General features: G+C 49.4%; 6 protein-coding genes across 6 annotated transcripts; 4 read left to right on the forward strand and 2 right to left on the reverse strand.

Annotated features, from left to right (window-relative positions):
* On the forward strand, positions 1-810 carry K444DRAFT_194718 (uncharacterized protein). Its single transcript, XM_024870959.1, has 3 exons — positions 1-27; positions 86-436; positions 592-810. Exons 2-3 carry the CDS (start codon positions 202-204, stop codon positions 708-710), a joined length of 354 nt encoding a protein of 117 aa, XP_024729849.1. The 5' UTR covers positions 1-27; positions 86-201; the 3' UTR covers positions 711-810.
* A 1,487-nt stretch (positions 811-2,297) lies between these two features.
* K444DRAFT_635870 (MFS general substrate transporter) lies at positions 2,298-3,975 on the forward strand (the record flags this gene model as incomplete). The annotated part of the gene is made up of 3 exons (XM_024883925.1): positions 2,298-2,443; positions 2,494-2,621; positions 2,675-3,975. 3 exons carry the CDS (start codon positions 2,298-2,300, stop codon positions 3,973-3,975), a joined length of 1,575 nt encoding a protein of 524 aa, XP_024729850.1.
* Positions 3,976-5,009: 1,034 nt separating this feature from the next.
* K444DRAFT_635871 (fatty acid oxygenase) lies at positions 5,010-8,597 on the reverse strand (the record flags this gene model as incomplete). Its single annotated transcript, XM_024883926.1, has 7 exons — positions 5,010-5,493; positions 5,540-5,692; positions 5,739-6,623; positions 6,674-7,304; positions 7,354-7,628; positions 7,678-7,901; positions 7,953-8,597. The coding sequence occupies 7 exons, from the start codon at positions 8,595-8,597 to the stop codon at positions 5,010-5,012; spliced, it is 3,297 nt and encodes a 1,098-aa protein (XP_024729851.1).
* A 2,116-nt stretch (positions 8,598-10,713) lies between these two features.
* K444DRAFT_619640 (uncharacterized protein) lies at positions 10,714-13,277 on the forward strand. Its single transcript, XM_024881550.1, has one exon. It carries the CDS (start codon positions 10,844-10,846, stop codon positions 13,172-13,174), a length of 2,331 nt encoding a protein of 776 aa, XP_024729852.1. The 5' UTR covers positions 10,714-10,843; the 3' UTR covers positions 13,175-13,277.
* An 863-nt stretch (positions 13,278-14,140) lies between these two features.
* K444DRAFT_619641 (uncharacterized protein) lies at positions 14,141-15,997 on the reverse strand. Its single transcript, XM_024881551.1, has 3 exons — positions 15,396-15,997; positions 14,598-14,903; positions 14,141-14,489 (listed from the first exon to the last, which is right to left on the reverse strand). Exons 1-3 carry the CDS (start codon positions 15,801-15,803, stop codon positions 14,427-14,429), a joined length of 777 nt encoding a protein of 258 aa, XP_024729853.1. The 5' UTR covers positions 15,804-15,997; the 3' UTR covers positions 14,141-14,426.
* Positions 15,998-16,928: 931 nt separating this feature from the next.
* On the forward strand, positions 16,929-17,666 carry K444DRAFT_704493 (uncharacterized protein). Its single transcript, XM_024888086.1, has one exon. It carries the CDS (start codon positions 16,977-16,979, stop codon positions 17,658-17,660), a length of 684 nt encoding a protein of 227 aa, XP_024729854.1. The 5' UTR covers positions 16,929-16,976; the 3' UTR covers positions 17,661-17,666.
* Positions 17,667-18,018: the final 352 nt, after the last annotated feature.

Below are 18,018 nucleotides of genomic sequence, written 5' to 3' on the forward strand. Positions count from 1 at the left end.
ATTGCTTGCGTTACATTTCTCGTTCAGGTAATACTCAGATTCCCAAGGTCCTTCCTTGCCAATTACTAATTCTCCATTGTTCAAGGCCAGCAATGGAGGATACTCTGCCCTACTTCCTAACATATTCCTCTAACAAGCTGCCGTCGATGCGACAAAACACAGCATCGCTCTCCGAGGAACCGGTCTAGCATTCATCAGCACATGTTCTTCGAATCTTCTTGGCTAATCGTGTCACGCTTCGGTCGTCGACAAATCTTCCTCGCCGGTTTCAGCATTATGATCACATGTTTGCTCCTCATCGGCAACCTAGCACCAGTCACCCCAACAGAAGGGACCAAATGGGCTCAACCCGTGCTGTGTCTCATCTGGCTCGGCTCCTACTCTGCGAGCGTCGGCCCAGTCGCCTATCCGTTCCGCTGCCGCCAGGAGCGACATCGTAAGCGAATTTTCTCCACAGTTTGATCTGAAATAATCTGGCACGGAAAAAATAATAAAGTTTAATTCCCCTTTAGGATATCCAGATTACCCCTTTTAAAATAATTGCGTGAGTTTTTCTTTAATTCGTATAAATATCTAACTAGGTGGAATAAGTTCGTAGTGTGAGACTTTTTGAGGTTCTTAACGTTTGGCGGATGTCGTTCCTGGCGGCAGCGGAGCGGATGCTATTGTCGCGGAGATCGGCGCAGCCCAACCCCGCACCAAGACCGTAGTGCTCGGGGGAAGTAGGGGAAGTAGATATTTTGTGGGGAATATTATTGGCGGGGTGCTGGAACCGTATGATGGATCCGACGACGTGGAACCGGGAGAGCAAGACGGCTTTCTTTTGGGCGGCGAGTGGCATTTTGACGAATACGTGGACGTCATGTAGGTTGCCGGAGGCGAAAGACAGGACCTTTGCAGGGTTGGATGTTATGATTTTGAGGAAGATACCAGCGAGGAAGTTCGCGGGTGAGAATATGGAGGACTAAGGAGGATGAGATTGAAAGTATTTCCTTGGAATACCCAAGTAGGTATTTGCGTTGACGTTCGGCTGCAACAGGGAGTAAAAAATATCGCGTGCCGCCAAACAGTCCCAAACGTGACTCCAAACACTTCTAGTCGGTTCAACAACGACAAGGCGTATGATCGAAAGAAATACATAAACAAATTTGTTCAGAATCTAGTACTTAATGACATCCGAACGAAAGTGACTGGATGTTAAGAGAGGGGGTGAACCTTTGAAGTGTTTGCGAGTGGAAATCCAGTGGCTAGGGAAACTTCCGATCTCCAGCAGCCGACGCCACAGGGTCTAAGGATTGAAATTATCCGTCTAGTAAGGACAGATGTTTTGAAACCTACGAAGTAGTGATAGAAACGAGGAAGTCTGTCCTTTCTGCAAATTCGGAAAGACCAGTTGGAGTCCAAACAAAGTTGACTAGCGTGGAGATTCTCCTTTTCGCCCCTCTTCCAGAAAGCTCGCTTCGCCTATCGCCGGCACCTAAATGCCAGCTCCACCGCCCCTGAAGAGTCCCATACATCCCCACAGCCCCGCAATCTCCGCACTCATAACTACAGTACCAACTTTCTGACGGCAGAATCTTCCTGTGATAAAAACCAGAAATATCAACAACGAGCTCATTCGATCATTCGCAAAGAGAACGCGCCAAGTCTTGCCCACAATCCCGTTGGAGAGTCGACTTCTTCGCCAACCACCGACCTCCGACCTCCTAACTAAGCATCGGGCGCGAAAAGCCGGTTCAGCCTGCCGTGGCCACGTCCCCGCAATCCTCGCAGCCACGGCGCCTCCAAACGTCCACCCCGCCTCTCTGGGACCCTGCCTGGGACACTGCGAAGAACTTGGCTTGCCGCGCGAGCCAACCAGCGATGTGCCAGGCATCGGGCCGGCTTCTCGATCTGGAGTCGCCCAGCCTGCCAAGGATGACATGTGCTGCTTCTTCCACCTCTCGCCGCTTCCTCGGGCGTTCTCGTCTCCTTGACTGGATAGTAGTCTGAGGAGAGCTGTCGGTCCGTCCACAAGGCCAGCCCCGTCACACCTTGCAGTCGTGGACGACAACAAGAAGGGCGGATGTCGGTCTGTCCCACGGCTCTTGATTGATCGTCTGCCGCTCCGCCTTGTGAATGCGAGCGAGATGTGAGATGTGGGGACCCCCGGATGTCTGATGGATCCTCCATAAAGCTGGAGCTCTGCCCCATGTACGGAGCTTGTCAGACTGCATCCGCGTGCTCCTTGGGCCAGCCTTACACTTCAGCTCGGCCAGACTTCACACCTATCGTTCCCCACGGCAATCCAAGCAAAGATGGCGAGCAACGGCCCCCTCGAAGAGAAGCCGATAGAAAGCACTCACCACCATACTCCAGACAGTCCAGCGAACGAAAAAGCAGATGTGATTGAGGAGGAAACTGCTCATGAAGCTGCTGAGCGCGGGAAGGCCGCGACGGACAAGTAAGCACTGTGTCTCTACTTTTACTGGTAATCACTGACCATCTCCTCAGATATGGCCATTCTCTCGTCCAGTTCGATCCGGTCGCCGAGCGTAAGCTGCTGTGGAAGATTGATCTATACATTGTGCCAACTGTGGCTCTGCTCTACCTATTCTGCTTCATCGATCGTGCAAACATTGGTCAGTATTCCTTCGTTATAGAAGCGTGGTTATGGCCTCACCATCTCCTGCAGGAAACGCGAAAATCGCTGGGTTCCAGAAAGATCTGAAGTTGGGCGGCTACGATTACAACAGGGTCCTCTCCGTGTTCTATATCTCGTACATTGTGTTCGAGATCCCGTCCAACATGGTCTGCAAAATCGTCGGCCCAGGGTGGTTCATCCCGGCCATCACGCTCGGGTTTGGGATCTGTTCCATCTGCACGGCTTTCGTGCACAACATCCACCAAGCATCCGCCGTCCGTTTTCTTCTGGGAATGTTTGAGGCTGGCATGATGCCTGGTATCGCATACTACCTCTCAAGATGGTACCGACGAAGCGAGCTGGCTTTCCGACTCTCTCTTTACATCGTCATGGCCCCTCTTGCCGGAGCCTTTGGCGGCCTTCTGGCTTCCGGTATCCTCAAGCTCTCTCACTTCGGCGGTCTTCACGGCTGGAGAATGATTTTCGCGATTGAGGGTATCGTGACCTGTGGGCTTTCGCTCATCGCATTCCTCACCCTGACGGACCGGCCTGCAACCGCACGCTGGCTTACCCAAGAAGAGAAAGACCTCGCCATCGCGCGTGTGAAATCTGAGCGCGTAGCAACCACCGAAGTCCTCGACAAGATCGACAGTCCAAAGGTCGTCCGCGGGATCTTCTCCCCCGTGACCTTGGGCACAGCATTTATCTTCCTGCTCAACAACATCACCGTGCAAGGCCTCGCCTTCTTCGCGCCCACGATCGTCTCGCTAATCTACCCACACAACACCGTCGTGTACCAACAGCTCAAGACAGTCCCTCCCTACGTCGTCGGCGCCTTCTTCACCGTCCTCCTCCCCTTTCTTTCTTGGAGAGTGGATAGGCGAAACATCTTCTTCATCATCTCCGTCCCCCTCGTCATGATCGGGTACATCATGTTCCTGGCCTCCGACCACCCGCACACCCGCTACGGCGCGACCTTCCTCATCGCCTCGGGCGCCTTCAGTTTCGGCGCCCTCTGCAACGCCCAAGTAGCAGCGAACGTCGTCTCGGACACGGCGCGCAGTGCCGCCATCGCCACAAACGTCATGTTCGGGAATACAGGCGGCCTCATCTCGACCTGGTCATTCCTGCCGTTCGATGCCCCGAACTACCACATCGGGAATGGGCTGAATCTCGCCACGAACTCCACAATGCTGATAGCGAGTATTGCGTTGTTGGCCTGGATGCTCTGGGATAACAAGAAGAGAGAGGAGAAGGACGTCGATACTGAGCTGGCCGGCTTAACCGGACTCAGCATCAAAGAAATCCAAGATTTGGATTGGAAACATCCGGCTTTTAGATGGAAGCCATAAGTTTTTCTGGAGAATGTAACCTTAATGGGCTGAGGGAAGCGAAGTACTGTAATATGTAGCTTTGAGTCTTGAGTCTTGAGCGAACCTGGAGCTAAAGGACTTGTTTAATAGTTTGTCGAGCAATGCAATGTCAGCAGATTGAGTGAACCTGAGATACAAAGAAGCAACGCAGCTCTCAACTTTTCTTTGATGGCTTCAGTGAATCGATTTCTTTCCCGAGAACTTCTACTGCACATCGCAGATCTCGAACAGCATGATCTCTTTGAGAACCTTCAGGATTCCCCTTTAACCGCAGACCAAATCTTGAAAAATTGAGATCTCGATAGAGCAAGCTGCCTATCTACCTACCTACCTTCGAAAATATGACGAAAGACCGAGGCTTTTCGGGGATTTTCACTCACGCTTGCCAACACGGAATATCCTGATATCCTGCCTGCCTCAAGCAGAAAATTTCGATATTCGGAGGGAGTTTTAACAGATTTGGCACGTCGCGCTCAATGTCTGTCCTGGTTCAATCTTGCACTGTAGAATGAGAATCACATAAGATTTGAGACGGAGTGTGCCTCAGATGAGTAGATTCGAACATACACGGCTATTCATCTCAATTCCTTGGATGAGCTGTGCACATCCTACTCAACTAGCAAAATTCCATCTCATCTAACCTGAAGACGCGGTGAAACCCAAACAGAGTTAGAAATTATTCAATCCTCACAGTGAGAACCACAATCTTTCCAATTGCAATCCCGTACCCTCTCAGTCCTGACGTTCTGTCATTTGGGGTGAATCATTTTGCTGTCTCCTCAGATATCGAGTAAGGCGTGCAAAGGTGCACCAGATATCAAGCACGTGCGAGTGATGCAAGGGACAAGCAAGAAGTGCCCATCATGAAAAAGAGCATTTAATTGCTATGCTATCTGGTCACATGAAGGAATCGTTATTCAATCAATCTCCATAACCCCCGCTTGAAAACTTCGCTTTGCCGTCATATTCCAATTTGCCTCAAAAGGAAACCACTTATGCTCGCCTCGCCGCGCTCACTCGGCATCCCACTGAATCTTCATCGTCGTCGGGAACGGGAAGATACTGCTCTGATCCGCCGTCATGTAAAGCGTAAGCCCATACGGTCCATCCAGCGTCTTCAGCACGCCCTGGCTCGGCCCATACCAGCGGCCTCTCGGTCCGCCGCCTTGCGCACGCTGCACATTCGGAAGGGCGAAGACGGTCTTGAACATAGCGGTCATGGCAACCATGCTCGCGTCCATGCCGGCGCACTGGTGCGGGCCCCAGCCGTAGTGGATGTAGGAGTCCAAGGGGCGCGTGACGTCGACTTCCAGGGGCTTGGGGAAGGCGGTTGGGTCCTGCGAGATGAGGATGATGTCGACGAGGACACGGCCGCCCGGCGGGACGGTGAGTGTGGAGGTACCATCGGGGATGGATGCTGCGCCTGCGGCGCCTGACGTGGGCACGTAGTCGCGGAAGAGACGAACTGTTGCGCGAAGACGAGCGCCTTCCATGAAGCTGGGGAAAGTTAGTGTGATCTGGGATGATAGGGAGAGCCACGCACTATCGTAGGATCAGGTCATCAGCCTCTTGTGTGTTTGCCTTTGCAAGCTCGTGTAACTTTGGAATGTACTTGGCACCATCTCCCAAGTAGTAGTCGAGAGCCTGGCTAAAGACTTGGGATTGGTTGGCTGTCATTGATGCTGCAATTGGGAGGCTTTTCCAATTAGCGCACCTCTTGGTTCAAGACATGTTGGACTTACATATGGCTCCAGACGATGTCCTTGACCGGGAGCTTGTTTTCAAGCATTCTCTGGATCATATGAGTGCCATAATCGGTCAAGGCGCTTGTCTCGTGCAATCTGGCGAGTATATCTGCGATGAAGCCTGTCGCTGCAATCGCCTCGGCATTCAGAAGTATCAACTCTCCGAGTTGTTGAGCAAGCATGTGAGCAGCTTCTCGGACCTGGAAACTCTTTGCGATATCAACATCGAAGAAGATGCAGATGAAGCAGAGGCAGAGAACTTGGTACATCTCTTGCTCGGTGTAGATGCCCTTCGGTGTCTCCTCTGTCTTGATCGGCAGACTGAAGACTGAAGCTGCGAATCTTGCGTTTACAAGGTTGGCAACATCTCGCACAATGTCGACTTGGCAAGTCTTTGTGCCTGGGACCTTGTAGCTATATGTCTTGAGAAGTTTCGCGGTCGTTTGCTCGTAAAACTTCTTGACTTCTTGTTGCCAATTCTTGGGATACAACCCCTTCTGCACCATGACTCTTGAGGCTGCATTTGGAGGGTTATCACCAGCCAAACAATAGTCAACACCATTCTTTTTCTTCGGCTGACTTGTGAGGAAGGTAATAGCTTCACCCCAAGTCACTTTCCAGTTGGCCTTGTCGTTGAGAATCTTCTTCGCAGCAGCATACGATTTAACCACGATAAGATCCGGGACGCGAGCTGGTTTATCCCATGAATACTTGTCGGCTCGGCCAAGGGACTTCAAAATGTCCAGATTCTCGCTCGGGATGACGAAGGGGAAATGAGCATAGACGGAGTTGCCCTTGAACCAGTTCGGGAAGGCCCTCAAAATGAGTTTATAGAGAACAGCACCGTCATCAACGCTGGTATCGTATTGGACTTCGTTGTATCTAGGATCCTGTCAGTATGACCAAATTTGGATATCAAAAGAAAAACATACCCCCAGTTGGTAAGATTCTTTGGTGTGTAGTCAACGGTGTAGAATCGATCCCCTCTTACCAAACCTACAGCATCCGACAGAATCGAATACGAGGTTGTAAAGTTGACGCAGAGACCAGATCCTGGAGACTTTGGAGGCTTGGCCTTCTCTGCTACAAGACCGGGATATAATTCGACAAAATCGGGACTGTCGTAGAGATTCTTCAGCTTCTCAACGACTGCAGCGTCCGGGTTGATGTCTTCGAATGTTTTGTGCGGCGTGAGGCCAGCGAATTGACGGAACTCATTTAAGGATGCCATATTCCAGGAACGGGCTTGGATGATACCCAAAATCTCAATTGATCGCATGATTTTGGGGACCTTGTTTGCTCCAAAGGAGCCAGCAACGTCAGAGATTGAAGATTCCAAGATTTTGACTAGGTCTTCATCTCTAAAGGAACCATCAGATTGACGTTTGATGCTGGGATCAAATTCCCTCACTCCAGGATCTTTAGGAATCGTTTTTTCCCAGTCTGCAAGTAGCTGTACAATTTCGAAAACACTCGATGGGGTCTTGGTTCCTAGTATCCGCTGGAAAGCAGCCTCGGTCCACTTTTCGTCCTTCTCGGATATAGCAGAATGCCATCGGTAGACTGGATTCACTGTAAGCCCATGGCTTACAATATGATCAATGCTACTTACTCAAGTTGAACTCCGCAGACACTTGATTTCCTGTCCCTTCTGCAGCCGGAGTGTTGAAAAGTGTTTTCCCCTCCTCTGTTCGTGGATCCAAATCCCATTTGGTGCCTGATCGATTCAAATTCAGAATTGTCCTGACATAGTCCTTCAAGACAACGTTGACATAGAGACCACATGTGATCAGGCGGCCAGTTTGGAACAGGTCATTGTCGTACTTAGTCCATGCATCTTTGGCTGTACCATCTGTCGGCTTGGTGAATCTATTATTTTCATTGATCCTGGTACCTTTAGTCGCCAGTCATTACAAAAAACCCGGATGAAACTTACGCTGCGAGTTGAGTGACCACATAATTATGGAAGCGATTGAACATGATGAGGAAGACACTGACTCCCGGAGGAAAGCCGAGAACTCTCTTTTCGGAAAAGGTGTCCGGCTTGAGCTTGCCGTCCTTGAACGTCCTAACCGCATCCTGCTCCTCCTGACTGCTTCCATAGAGAGGAGCTAGATCCAGATAGCTGCTAGTCAATGAGATATTTGGATCTTTATGGGACTGAGAGGGTCAGTATCATAAGTTGAGACAGATGTGGTGGAAGAAGCTCACTGTTCGGAATATGTCATGGATGATGATTGTTGCCAAGTAGAACAACATGCTAGAGATCTTATTGGGATGCGGCTCAAACTTGTCTCCACGATCCATCAAGCTATCGAATATGATCCCCGGATCTGGAAGTGCGATATTTTGCAGAATAACTGGCTTTGCACTCCTCGCGTATGGCTGACCTGCCTTGCCTAAATCAGGGAAGCGGATGTTATTGTTAGCTCCATCGGCATCACGGTACTGGTACTGTGATCCCAGACTCGATAGTGGAGGGTGAGGAAGAGCAGCCCAGAGGTTGTTGATGAATCCACCAGTCAGTGAGTGGGCGAGCGTGGAATCAGCACCCAGCTTGCTGAGGAGCTTCACCAAGCGCTCCAGGACAAATTTGTCATCATCTTGGTAACCCTTGATTTCGGAAGTGAACAAATCGAGGAGGGTTTTAAGGTCGTCTAGGCCGACTTTGTGAAGGTCTTCGAATAACGAAGTGAGCTTAACCTTGTCTGGATCATTGGTAGGCTCGTACTTCGTGGTCGGGATGGCAGCATGGGATTTGTGGATGAGTTGCTCCACAGATTTCAGCGATTCTTGGACCTCCTTCCGCCATGAATTATGCTCTGTGCTAGACGTATCGACTGGTTTTGAAGCCATCGTTGGTGGGGTGATCGAGATTTGTCCGAGATGGTCTTTCTGTATGAAAATAAAACGCGATGGTTTGGTTTAGAAGGAGCAGAAGTAATGACTTTGAGTGAGTTATGCGTAATCGACTTTTCGGCTAGTGGACCGAGAAGCAGCTGCCTGGAAGAGGTGGGTCTCAGCTGTGATGAGCACGAGGCTGGTGTCCTGGGAATGAGGCTCAAGCAGACGGAGAGAAAGGAACACGCGGGGCAGGCACGTCTCAAGATTTTAAGATGGGCCTTATCAGCGGGGGCTTAGGGTGATAGCGGCAGCGAGGGGCACGAGGGGCAGCTCTATCTTATATACCGCGCAGAATTGAAGAAGGCTAAGGTCTCAAAGAGGATCGAGCTGAGCTGAGCCGGCCGTCCAAAGGATTCCGCCCCACCAAAGTCACATCTCTCTGCGAATCAGGGCGACACAGGGTATAATGTGTATCCCCATCACATGCTAGGCATATGGCTTCGTGGGGTGGATTCTGGACTTGCATGCAGCGATGGAGTGATTTTGCTCCAGTTTTGTGGATGGGGCGCCGTCTGGGCCGCTGAGGAGCTGCACCAGAGCTGCACGAAAGTTCAGCTCGTCTCAGGGGCAGCTACAGGGGTCACCAAGCGAAGCGGCCGGATTGCGCCCCACAAACGGCTGACCCGACGTGAGAGTTCTCGGTTTGAGCCAGCCAGCCCTCACCGATACTTCCTATCCTCACTTCAGTCAGATGTCTTGCGAGTCTCTCATGGTTGATCTAAGCAGACGCTATCTCAACAGCTCAGCTTACCCCGTATTCAGTTTACATGCGGCCGATCGGGAATTGCTGGTTGTACGGCTCCTCTCGACTTGGGCTTTACGGTGATCTTCAATGACAGGACGGGTTATACAACCATTTGGATAAAGACGAAATGTCCCAGATTTGGACGGTATGCTCATCATATTTCTTCAGCATGTGAAGGGGCTCATCGGGGCGCCCGACCTCTGAGAGAAAGTACAAGGGACTGGCGAGGCTGACTTTCGACTTCAGGTGACGAGATGATTCCTCAAGGTTGCCCCGCATGCAAGGCTGAGCTTTTGGTGTAAGCCCACACAATGGCGACTTAGTTCACCACAGTACGTGGTGCAGCATGAGTATCACTTCCCTATTTCTGCTCGTGTCCAGGAGGCTGAGACCATGTTTCCTGGATTTAGCAGTAGCCACTTGATCACTGCGGATTCGAATAGATGTATGGCTTTAGTGATAGGAATACAGGAAGCTCGGCGTCAGCTTATATTGATATGAGCACGGGAACTCTTACTTTAAATAGTTCTAAGGCGGATTGTCTTCATATTCTCTCAGAGCATCACGTGGTGGTTCCTTCAGGTTCTATTCTGAGAGATTCGCTTAGCTGCGCAATTTGAGTACCGTGGAAGGATCCACTAGCCAACCGCCCACCTCATTTCACTACCACAATGGTATAACCCAAATTTTGAGTAGATATCCTGATCAACGCCTTAGTACAGTAAAACCTCGCTATAAGGATACTCGATATAAGGATAGCACTTTAGGATCCTAATAAAAATTAGCTCTGAACTAAAGATATCCTCACTATCTTTTTGTCCGGTTGGACATGCCTACGCTAGCGGCCGCATAAATGCAGATGGCTTGATTAGAGGAGACAATTATATTCTGGCCTAATAAGGGATATTTGCGGCTAGCTGCTAGTATAGGCATGTCTCACCAGACGAATAGATAGTAATTCTTGAAGTTTTTAGCATTTCCGTAGTACTTCAAAAGTCTCAAAATTTTGGTATTCTAATAAGGGTAGAAGTAGATGCCTCCAGTAGGCGGTTTTAATAGCGAGACAAAAACAATGATAATACTGCCTCATAATCAATTCTAGCCGCACTACCAGTTTTAAATAGACGCGTACCTATTAGGATATCGAAAATATTATAAAGTATTAATGTGTAATAGGATTCGCAATTATAATAAAGATATAATAATAAATCATATTTTCAAGGCCGGCGGTTAGGGGGTTTGAGCAGTTGGCTAGTGGATTCTTCCAATTTCGATGTGGCTGCAACCGAAAGGGAATCTTTGCCGATGGTGCGGCTGCCACTTCTTTGAAGCGTCGCAAAGTGTGTTCAGCGCCCTCGGGTTTGACTTCAGCTCATGGCGTCTTCTAGACGACCATAATTCAAAGACCCGTCGAAGTGTATTTGCGCAGTAGCTGCCCTCGCTCAACAGTACCATGGCTCCACCATACCTGTACCAGCCGCTCCCCTCTCCTGATTCCATGCGTCTAATATGGCTCTTCGATGGCGCCGACACAGATCCTCTTCGCTGTTATCTCGCCATAATGGATAACCGCCCCATTGCTCAGCTCGTTGCGTCTCCAAATACAGAAATCCGTTATCCGCCTGAGGACATCGACGTATCGACCGTCGCGACCGCTCCGCTGGAATCGGACCCCGAGCACCGTCCTGTAATCCATTTTGATGCGCTGTCATACACATGGGGCAATCCGTACTGCGCACTGGACAGCAAGCACAACGGCCTTCAGGACTGGGGCGCGACTCTCCAGCTAACGGTGGAGTATGTACAGGACGGGGTGAAGCACGAAACGAGTTTACAGATCGCGCCGAACCTGGATGGAGCACTACGAAGGATACGGAGGTATTACCGTGAGGAGAAGCAGAGGAATAGATTTGTCTGGGTTGATGCGGTGTGTATTAACCAGGAAGACATCCCTGAGCGGAACGCGCAGGTGAAGTTAATGGGACGGGTGTATGGACATGCGAAGAATGTGATTGTGTGGCTGGGCCCGGAAAACGAAGAGACTGCCGCTGGCATTGCAATTATGGAATTGCTTTTTACGAATGGCAAGTTCGCGTTTTCGAACATAGCAAATGAGGACGAGCAGATGATGGTTGAGACAGCAATGGAGCAGCATCGGCAGGTTGAGCGGATAGCGCGAGAGCAGCACAGTGTTCTGGAGAGCAAATCGTATGGCAACTTGGGCATCCCTGTCATTTCACTCGAGGAGTGGGCAGCGGTGTATTCAGTTCTGACCAGGCGCTGGTTCAACCGGATGTGGATCGTGCAAGAAGTTGCGCTCGGCGGTGTATACCCTCGAATCTTCTGTGGCGATTTTCAAATCGTCTGGCCACTGATATCAAGAACTGTGCATGTACTTGCAGACACAGGATGGATGGTAGAGCTTTCTCTGCCCTCTTTGCTGGATGGAGCGCAGCAGTGGCCACTGTTCAGGGCACTCGAGCCGCTGTCTGCTCGCAGCATTTTGGATACCATACGTACGGAAAGCGACAATGACATGGTGAAGCTGCTGCATAAAACAACAGAATTCCAGTGTTTTGATCCGAGAGATAAGATCTACGCCCTTCTTAGCCTGACGCCCAATGTTGCCAATGCAATTGTGCCGGATTACAATAAGTCCGTCGCGATGGTGTACACGGAAGCAGTAAAAGTCGTTATGAAGACTTCCTCCGATCTATACTTATTGGGCTGGGCGACCAAAGCTTTCAGAACGATCGACTCCGAAAAGATGCCTTCTTGGGTTCCAGATTTCAACAATAATATCTGGCGGAGTATATTGTCCACGCCGAAACTTCCGTTCAGTAGCGCTGGGTTCGAAAACGCTGCAAATATACATCCGTCAGGCTTTGGACAATTATGTGTAGATGGGTATATATTTGACGTGGTCGAAAGTGCAGGGGGTTCTTACTATGACGCTCTGAATGGAGGTGTTATGGAGTGGCTGGCGATATTGGAAGATCTCCCACTTAATTATGTCACTGGAGAATTGCTGGCAGATGTAATTTGGAGGACTATGTTACTCTTCAGCGAAGTCGGTACCAAATATCCAGTGGCAGAGCAGACCCGGAATGAATTCCGAGTCTGGTTTACAGATGTCCTTGCTCGGGCACTACTTAGCAACATCAATCAGAACTGCCGCGTCGACGGCGGGTGGCTCTCAATCAAAGCCGACAATACTGAAGGGATGAAATATCTACAGTTGCAAAGGGAAGCCTTGATCTCAAACATCAACAGACTTCACAAGAAAGGCGGCGCGTTCCCGTCGGCGAAAGAAGTGCAAAAGACAGCTGAGCTTTTCATGTCTGTTCTTCAACCGCACCGCGCACAACCACGACGCTCATTGAAATCTCTTTTTAAGACAAAGGAGAACCCACCCCGCACTTTGCTGCGAACACATGGCGGCCCGTGCAGTTCACAGCAATCGAAGAACTTTGAGAACTTCCTCGGCACGAGAAATAACCTCAGTCGCCTCTATCGAACTTCTAGGAACTACCTTGGCGCAGCGCCCTCGCCTGCACTATCCACGGAATACGGAGGCCCATCTCAAATTGTCGATGGGAAACATGAAAGTCTGGTAGGCGTAGGAGATGAGGTTTGGATACTTCCTGGAATGAACACTCCTGTTCTACTGAGGCCGAAAACGGATGGCGCATATTTGTATCTGGGAGTTACTTATGTTCATGGCATAATGTTAGGCGAAGCTATGGATGGGAGGTTAACTCGCACACAGATAGTGATAGAGTAGTAATTAATTTAATTGCATGCGAATTTAAGGATAATAGATAGATACGCTTAACAGCGATTATTTTCGCGTTATCTACTAGTTAGGCCCCCTAGAAGTCGGAATCTCCAAATATTGGATTGTCCACTGTCCCAGGTCGGTAAACCAATGACACCTGAAGTCAAGATATCAAGGCTTCAGCAGGATCAATGTCCATCGACGTGTTCTCCGGGATATGTTCACGAAGAGCTAGCCGCAACTCTATTAGTACGGAGACAACGGCATAAAGTGACGGGAATCCAGGGCAAGCTCGCAAGTTCAGGGGGCACTATAAACCCAATTTCTATAACAATTGGCCACTGCAGCCGCCTATATCTCTAGGTCTCTGCCCTAGGAGAGCACCGCAATCCATAGACAATGCTATGAAAGATCTTCAAGGTTTATAGCCACAGGCACTACAGGGCACATACACTGAAGTCGCATGACTTTATGCCACGGTATCCGTACCGGCTAAAATCTCCCTCTTGACGGTAGATATAGTTGGCGGAGGAGGATTCGATTTTGCTATTGTGGTCACTACAGTCAACGCAAGCCCAAACTCCTTTTTGGCCGCATCGCTGATCTCGGGAGGGAAGGTGTGGGATCGAGGATAAAGGTGGCACCCTTACTGAGAGTGAGGAACAGCGCATGAGTAGGAGCAAGCGGGTGTTCTGGATCGACAGCGATGGCATCGGGATGCTTGATGCGAGGGCTTTTGGTCTGGATTTGTGTTGAAGTCGCCATTGTGCTGGTAGAAAGAAATAATATCCCGTGATTATAATTTATTTTGTGAAAGGTTGAAGGTTGAGATAGAGTTGTGAGACTAAGGGAAAGTTTAAGTGGGCGAGCGGGGCGAGTCGGGGAACATAAACGAGGGGATGGGGGAAGGTGGGGTGGTGCCACGCCGACTGACTGGGAGCGGAGCACTGCAGTACTCGTAATCACGATGGTGTTGTGATGGTCACCTCATTGTTGGTGAACTGAAGTTCCAGGCCTCGAATGGATGGAAGCACAATTCGCGCAAGTACGTGGCTTGGCTATGAGAAAGAAAGGACTTTCCTCACTCACTTAGCTCCAAGCGTCATCATGTACAGTACGAGAAGAAAAAGTCTCAGCAAGCAATGCAACTAAAAATTATATCCACCGCACAAATGCCCTCATTTTCCCCCATACCAATTTCCATGCCATGCAAATTTTCCTACCCCCTATGCCGTGATGCAACACAATATGTTTCCTCTTAGCCAACAACACCAACAACATTCTCAAAAGTGGTATCAAATCTCTCCTCTTTATGAACTTGCTATAAAGCAGTCAGTATCTCCCTCCGAGAACTTCCCCTTTCCCCAAACAATACAACCCACCAAACAAGCGAAGAAAGTGAGATTTAGAGTTCAGGTAAATCCCTCACCTCAAGCATAGCACACAACGTCAGTACGCCAACCAAATCCGAGATTTCTCCAGAATCAATCACGAGAAGTCCTTCTTTGCCGCCAGCGTGGCCGCGTCCGTGGACGTGCTTCTGTGAGTAGCGGGCAACCTCGCGGGCACGTTTGGTGATTGGCTTAGCCGTGGTCTGGGTCTCTGGTGTTGAGGTTGAGCCTTCAGTTACTCCAGCAGGTGTTGGCACGGTTTCGGAGATCTCGTAGAGGTGCTTGTGTTGGTGGTGTTTGGACTCTGCTTCCCAAACGTAGGTTTTCTTGTTTAGGTCGAAGGACTAGGGAATCGTTAGTTTGCGATCTAGGAGATCTCATCCAGTTCTCGCTTAGTGTGTAGCTGAGAGAGATGGATGAGATCAGTATTCCAGTTAGGGACGAAAAGAGGTCGAGGACACAAGGAGATGGGTTGGAAGATTGCTTAACAAGATGGCAAGAGATAGGGGGGAAGTAGAGAGCCCAACGCTTGCAAAGCACCTTTTAAGAATGAGGAAGGAATGAAACAAAACGGCAAAGGGTGTTCATTCACGTGACGATACCAATACTTCCAAGGCTCCAAACACGATTTTTGAGCAAACACAACAAGAAATTGAATAAATGGGTAGAATATGCAACACGCAAGAGTATAAATTGCAAAACTCTGAGATAGCCCTTGAAAAAAGACAAATTATTGAACAGAAATGAATTTCAGTCACGAGATAAAAGCGTAAATGCAAGGATCCAAACACTTGAGCAAATTGCAACAAAAAATAAAAGAAAGGGAATAGACAAACCTCTGAAATCCTATCATGGCCAATAGAGTTAACCTCCACCGTCTTCTGCCCAGCCTCCCCATCAAGGAATTTAATCGTAACCTTGCCAGCATCCAGACTCAAAATCGGGTTCTTCCACTCCGCGACCTCCTTGCCCTCTTTATCATGAACCCTCATATGCGAACCGAGGAGATTCTCCTTCTTGAGCGTATACAGAGTTGGAGGAGCTGGAGTTCCATCAATCAATTTTGTAGCTTCCTCGATGGCAAGTCCGGTGGAGGGAGAAAAGAGTGAAGAGAGGGATGGAGTAAGGTCTTGGATGAGGATTGTGTGATGCTTGGTGTGGGTGATAGAGAGGGCATGAGTGGGCGCTAGAGGCGTGTGAGTGTCAAGTGGGACGGTCTCTGCGGCTGTCCCGGGCTCGGCCATTTTGGGGACGGCGGCTTGTGGTTGCGGGGTCGTCATTATCAGTTGATTTCGATTTTGCTACCTTTGAGTTGTCGAATTGAATGAGCTGTGAAAAGTAGAGATAACAAGAAAGCTGTGGAGACTTAGAGAGAATGCATTAGGCTATTTATACGATTTCATTCGACGTGAGAGGTGTTAAAGTGGGCTGATTGTTGGTAATTTTTTGGCGTCAGCTGGATGCTTGGGGCAACAGCTGGTGTTGTGGTGGTGTGATGTTTGGTGCACGTGATGAGGAAGTCGTGTAACAGATGTGTAACGGCGCCGAAATTGGAGTGAAAGAGGGGTTCTGCTTCCAATTAATTCAATTAATTGCTCACACTTGAAACAAATCGTTTCTGGGCTTTAGTCCAACCATTGGAGCTCCGCAAGTGTTTGGTAGAGGCTCGCCTACCTGCGGGGAGAACACTTCAACATCAACAACCACCTTGTTGCTTATTTCCTTACACTAAAAGAACAAATAGTACATTGGGTGGTTCTCTTCACCTTGCGACCCCCGGATTCACAGATTTGAGAAGCCACTAAAGATTGTCCACCCAGATTTGGGATGGCTTGATTTTAGTTCCCCCAGGCGTGTTCACGGCATTTAAACGACCGCAAAAGTCTTTTCGAACTGCTTTCTAGTTGGAGTTATGAGAATTCTTTCCGTAATTGGTTTTTTTATAGTTTCTAACTTGGATTTTCTACGAGTTGTGCAGAGACATCAACCCCAAAAGTCGACAATCAAGCACTCCGTGCCCTACCACAACTCGCATGAAAATCTCAACGCCCCGAAATCGCACATCAATGGCGTTTTTTACCATCTTATTTACTTCGGGCAATTGAAATCCTAATTATGTAACAGAGGCCCTTTGCGCTGGCAGCGGGAGCAGGGAAGTCCCCGCGAAGATCAGCAAATCTCAGGGGTACCCCTAATTAAGCGAAGCTTGTAACACATCATCCCTTGAATTGCATCGAAGCTCTAGGATGTAGTTTCTGAGTCAACCAAGCAAGAAGAAATGACGTCCTGTCGTGCGCGAATCGTGAGTAACATACATAACAACTGTCGTCAGTCATTTGCTGTCGCAAGCATACCGTCTCGGACAAAAACACCAATTGGCTTTCAGCCCCCAGAGTTAACGTGCGTTATTACCAGCGATGCGGAAGGTCGTCGGAGACAGAGCTTACCCCTTTCGCCACCAACACACCAACCTCTTCCCGCCTCCGACTCCTGATCGCCCTCCCCTCGGAACCTGCTATGAAGAGTTAGGCGAAGATGAAGATGCAGAGATCCCGATGATATACTACTCCCTATTAATCCAAACACCCCCAAAAATACCTTATGTTTCTGCAGTTCCAGAACCAAGCACGCCGCCACCTTTCACTTTCGATATGGAGCGTCCTCCCACTCTATCATCAACCGCACCAGCGAACCTCACAGGTCTACTACAAGATGTGTTGGGAATAATGAACACGATAATGGATTCGCGAGCCGAGGTAGGGGAGGAAGATGCGATCTTGCAAGAGTTGACTGAGTTGGTGATTGTCATGCAGGAGGAGGCTGAGATGCTGGTTGAGGTTCGCGATTTGATGAAGGAATATTGTGAAGGAATGGAGGTTGAGGTTGAGGTTCGGGAAATGGAAGTGTGGTGCTTTGAGTTGGGGATTGGGAATGAGGATGGATTGAATAAGGAGACAGAGGTAAAGAGGTTAGGGCATGGAAGGGGGGATTCCAGGCGGGGACTGGATGATTATGGTGATGGTAACTTACTAGGTGAGAAGATTGAAGGAGGTGATTTTATGGATGACAGGAGTTTGGAGGAGATGAAAGCACAGAGTTGACTTGTTGAACCTATCAAGGACTTTATGGCTTGCAAGAGCTTGGACAAGACGAGATCGTTCTCAGAGGATATTGGAAGGCCATTGGGCCAAGAACCTCCAGCGATTCTGATAAATCTACCAGATCCACCTTCAAACCAATCTCTGAAAGATGCGATCGCTAGATAGAAGCCGAAGACGCTAAATAAAGAAAATCCTGCGCCTAAAACAAGGCTGGCAGCGAAGAAGAGAGGAAAGGAAAGAAGAAAAGAGTACCGCCCCCATTCCGAGACTCGGGCTTGGGCTTTGCAAGTCCGAGCCCACGCGGAATTCCTATACCTAGAACTCCAAGGTGAATTTAGTAGGGATATTTGAACTGTTC

Source organism: Hyaloscypha bicolor (assembly GCF_002865645.1).
Source record: "Hyaloscypha bicolor E unplaced genomic scaffold K444scaffold_165, whole genome shotgun sequence".
NCBI classification, from domain to species: Eukaryota; Fungi; Ascomycota; class Leotiomycetes; order Helotiales; family Hyaloscyphaceae; genus Hyaloscypha; species Hyaloscypha bicolor.

Excerpts from the sequence above, each read along its gene's own strand:
- K444DRAFT_194718 (XM_024870959.1), top strand. The coding sequence starts at position 202 with ATGTTCTTCGAATCTTCTTGGCTAATCGTGTCACGCTTCGGTCGTCGA. Across the intron at positions 437-591 it reads CTGCCGCCAGGAGCGACATC|TTCGTAGTGTGAGACTTTTT; the intron begins GTAAGCGAATTT and ends AGGTGGAATAAG.
- K444DRAFT_619640 (XM_024881550.1), top strand. The coding sequence starts at position 10,844 with ATGGCTCCACCATACCTGTACCAGCCGCTCCCCTCTCCTGATTCCATG.
- K444DRAFT_619641 (XM_024881551.1), bottom strand. The coding sequence starts at position 15,803 with ATGGCCGAGCCCGGGACAGCCGCAGAGACCGTCCCACTTGACACTCAC. Across the intron at positions 14,904-15,395 it reads GCCATGATAGGATTTCAGAG|TCCTTCGACCTAAACAAGAA; the intron begins GTTTGTCTATTC and ends ACGATTCCCTAG. Across the intron at positions 14,490-14,597 it reads CGTTGTGTGCTATGCTTGAG|CAAGTTCATAAAGAGGAGAG; the intron begins GTGAGGGATTTA and ends ACTGCTTTATAG.
- K444DRAFT_704493 (XM_024888086.1), top strand. The coding sequence starts at position 16,977 with ATGCGGAAGGTCGTCGGAGACAGAGCTTACCCCTTTCGCCACCAACAC.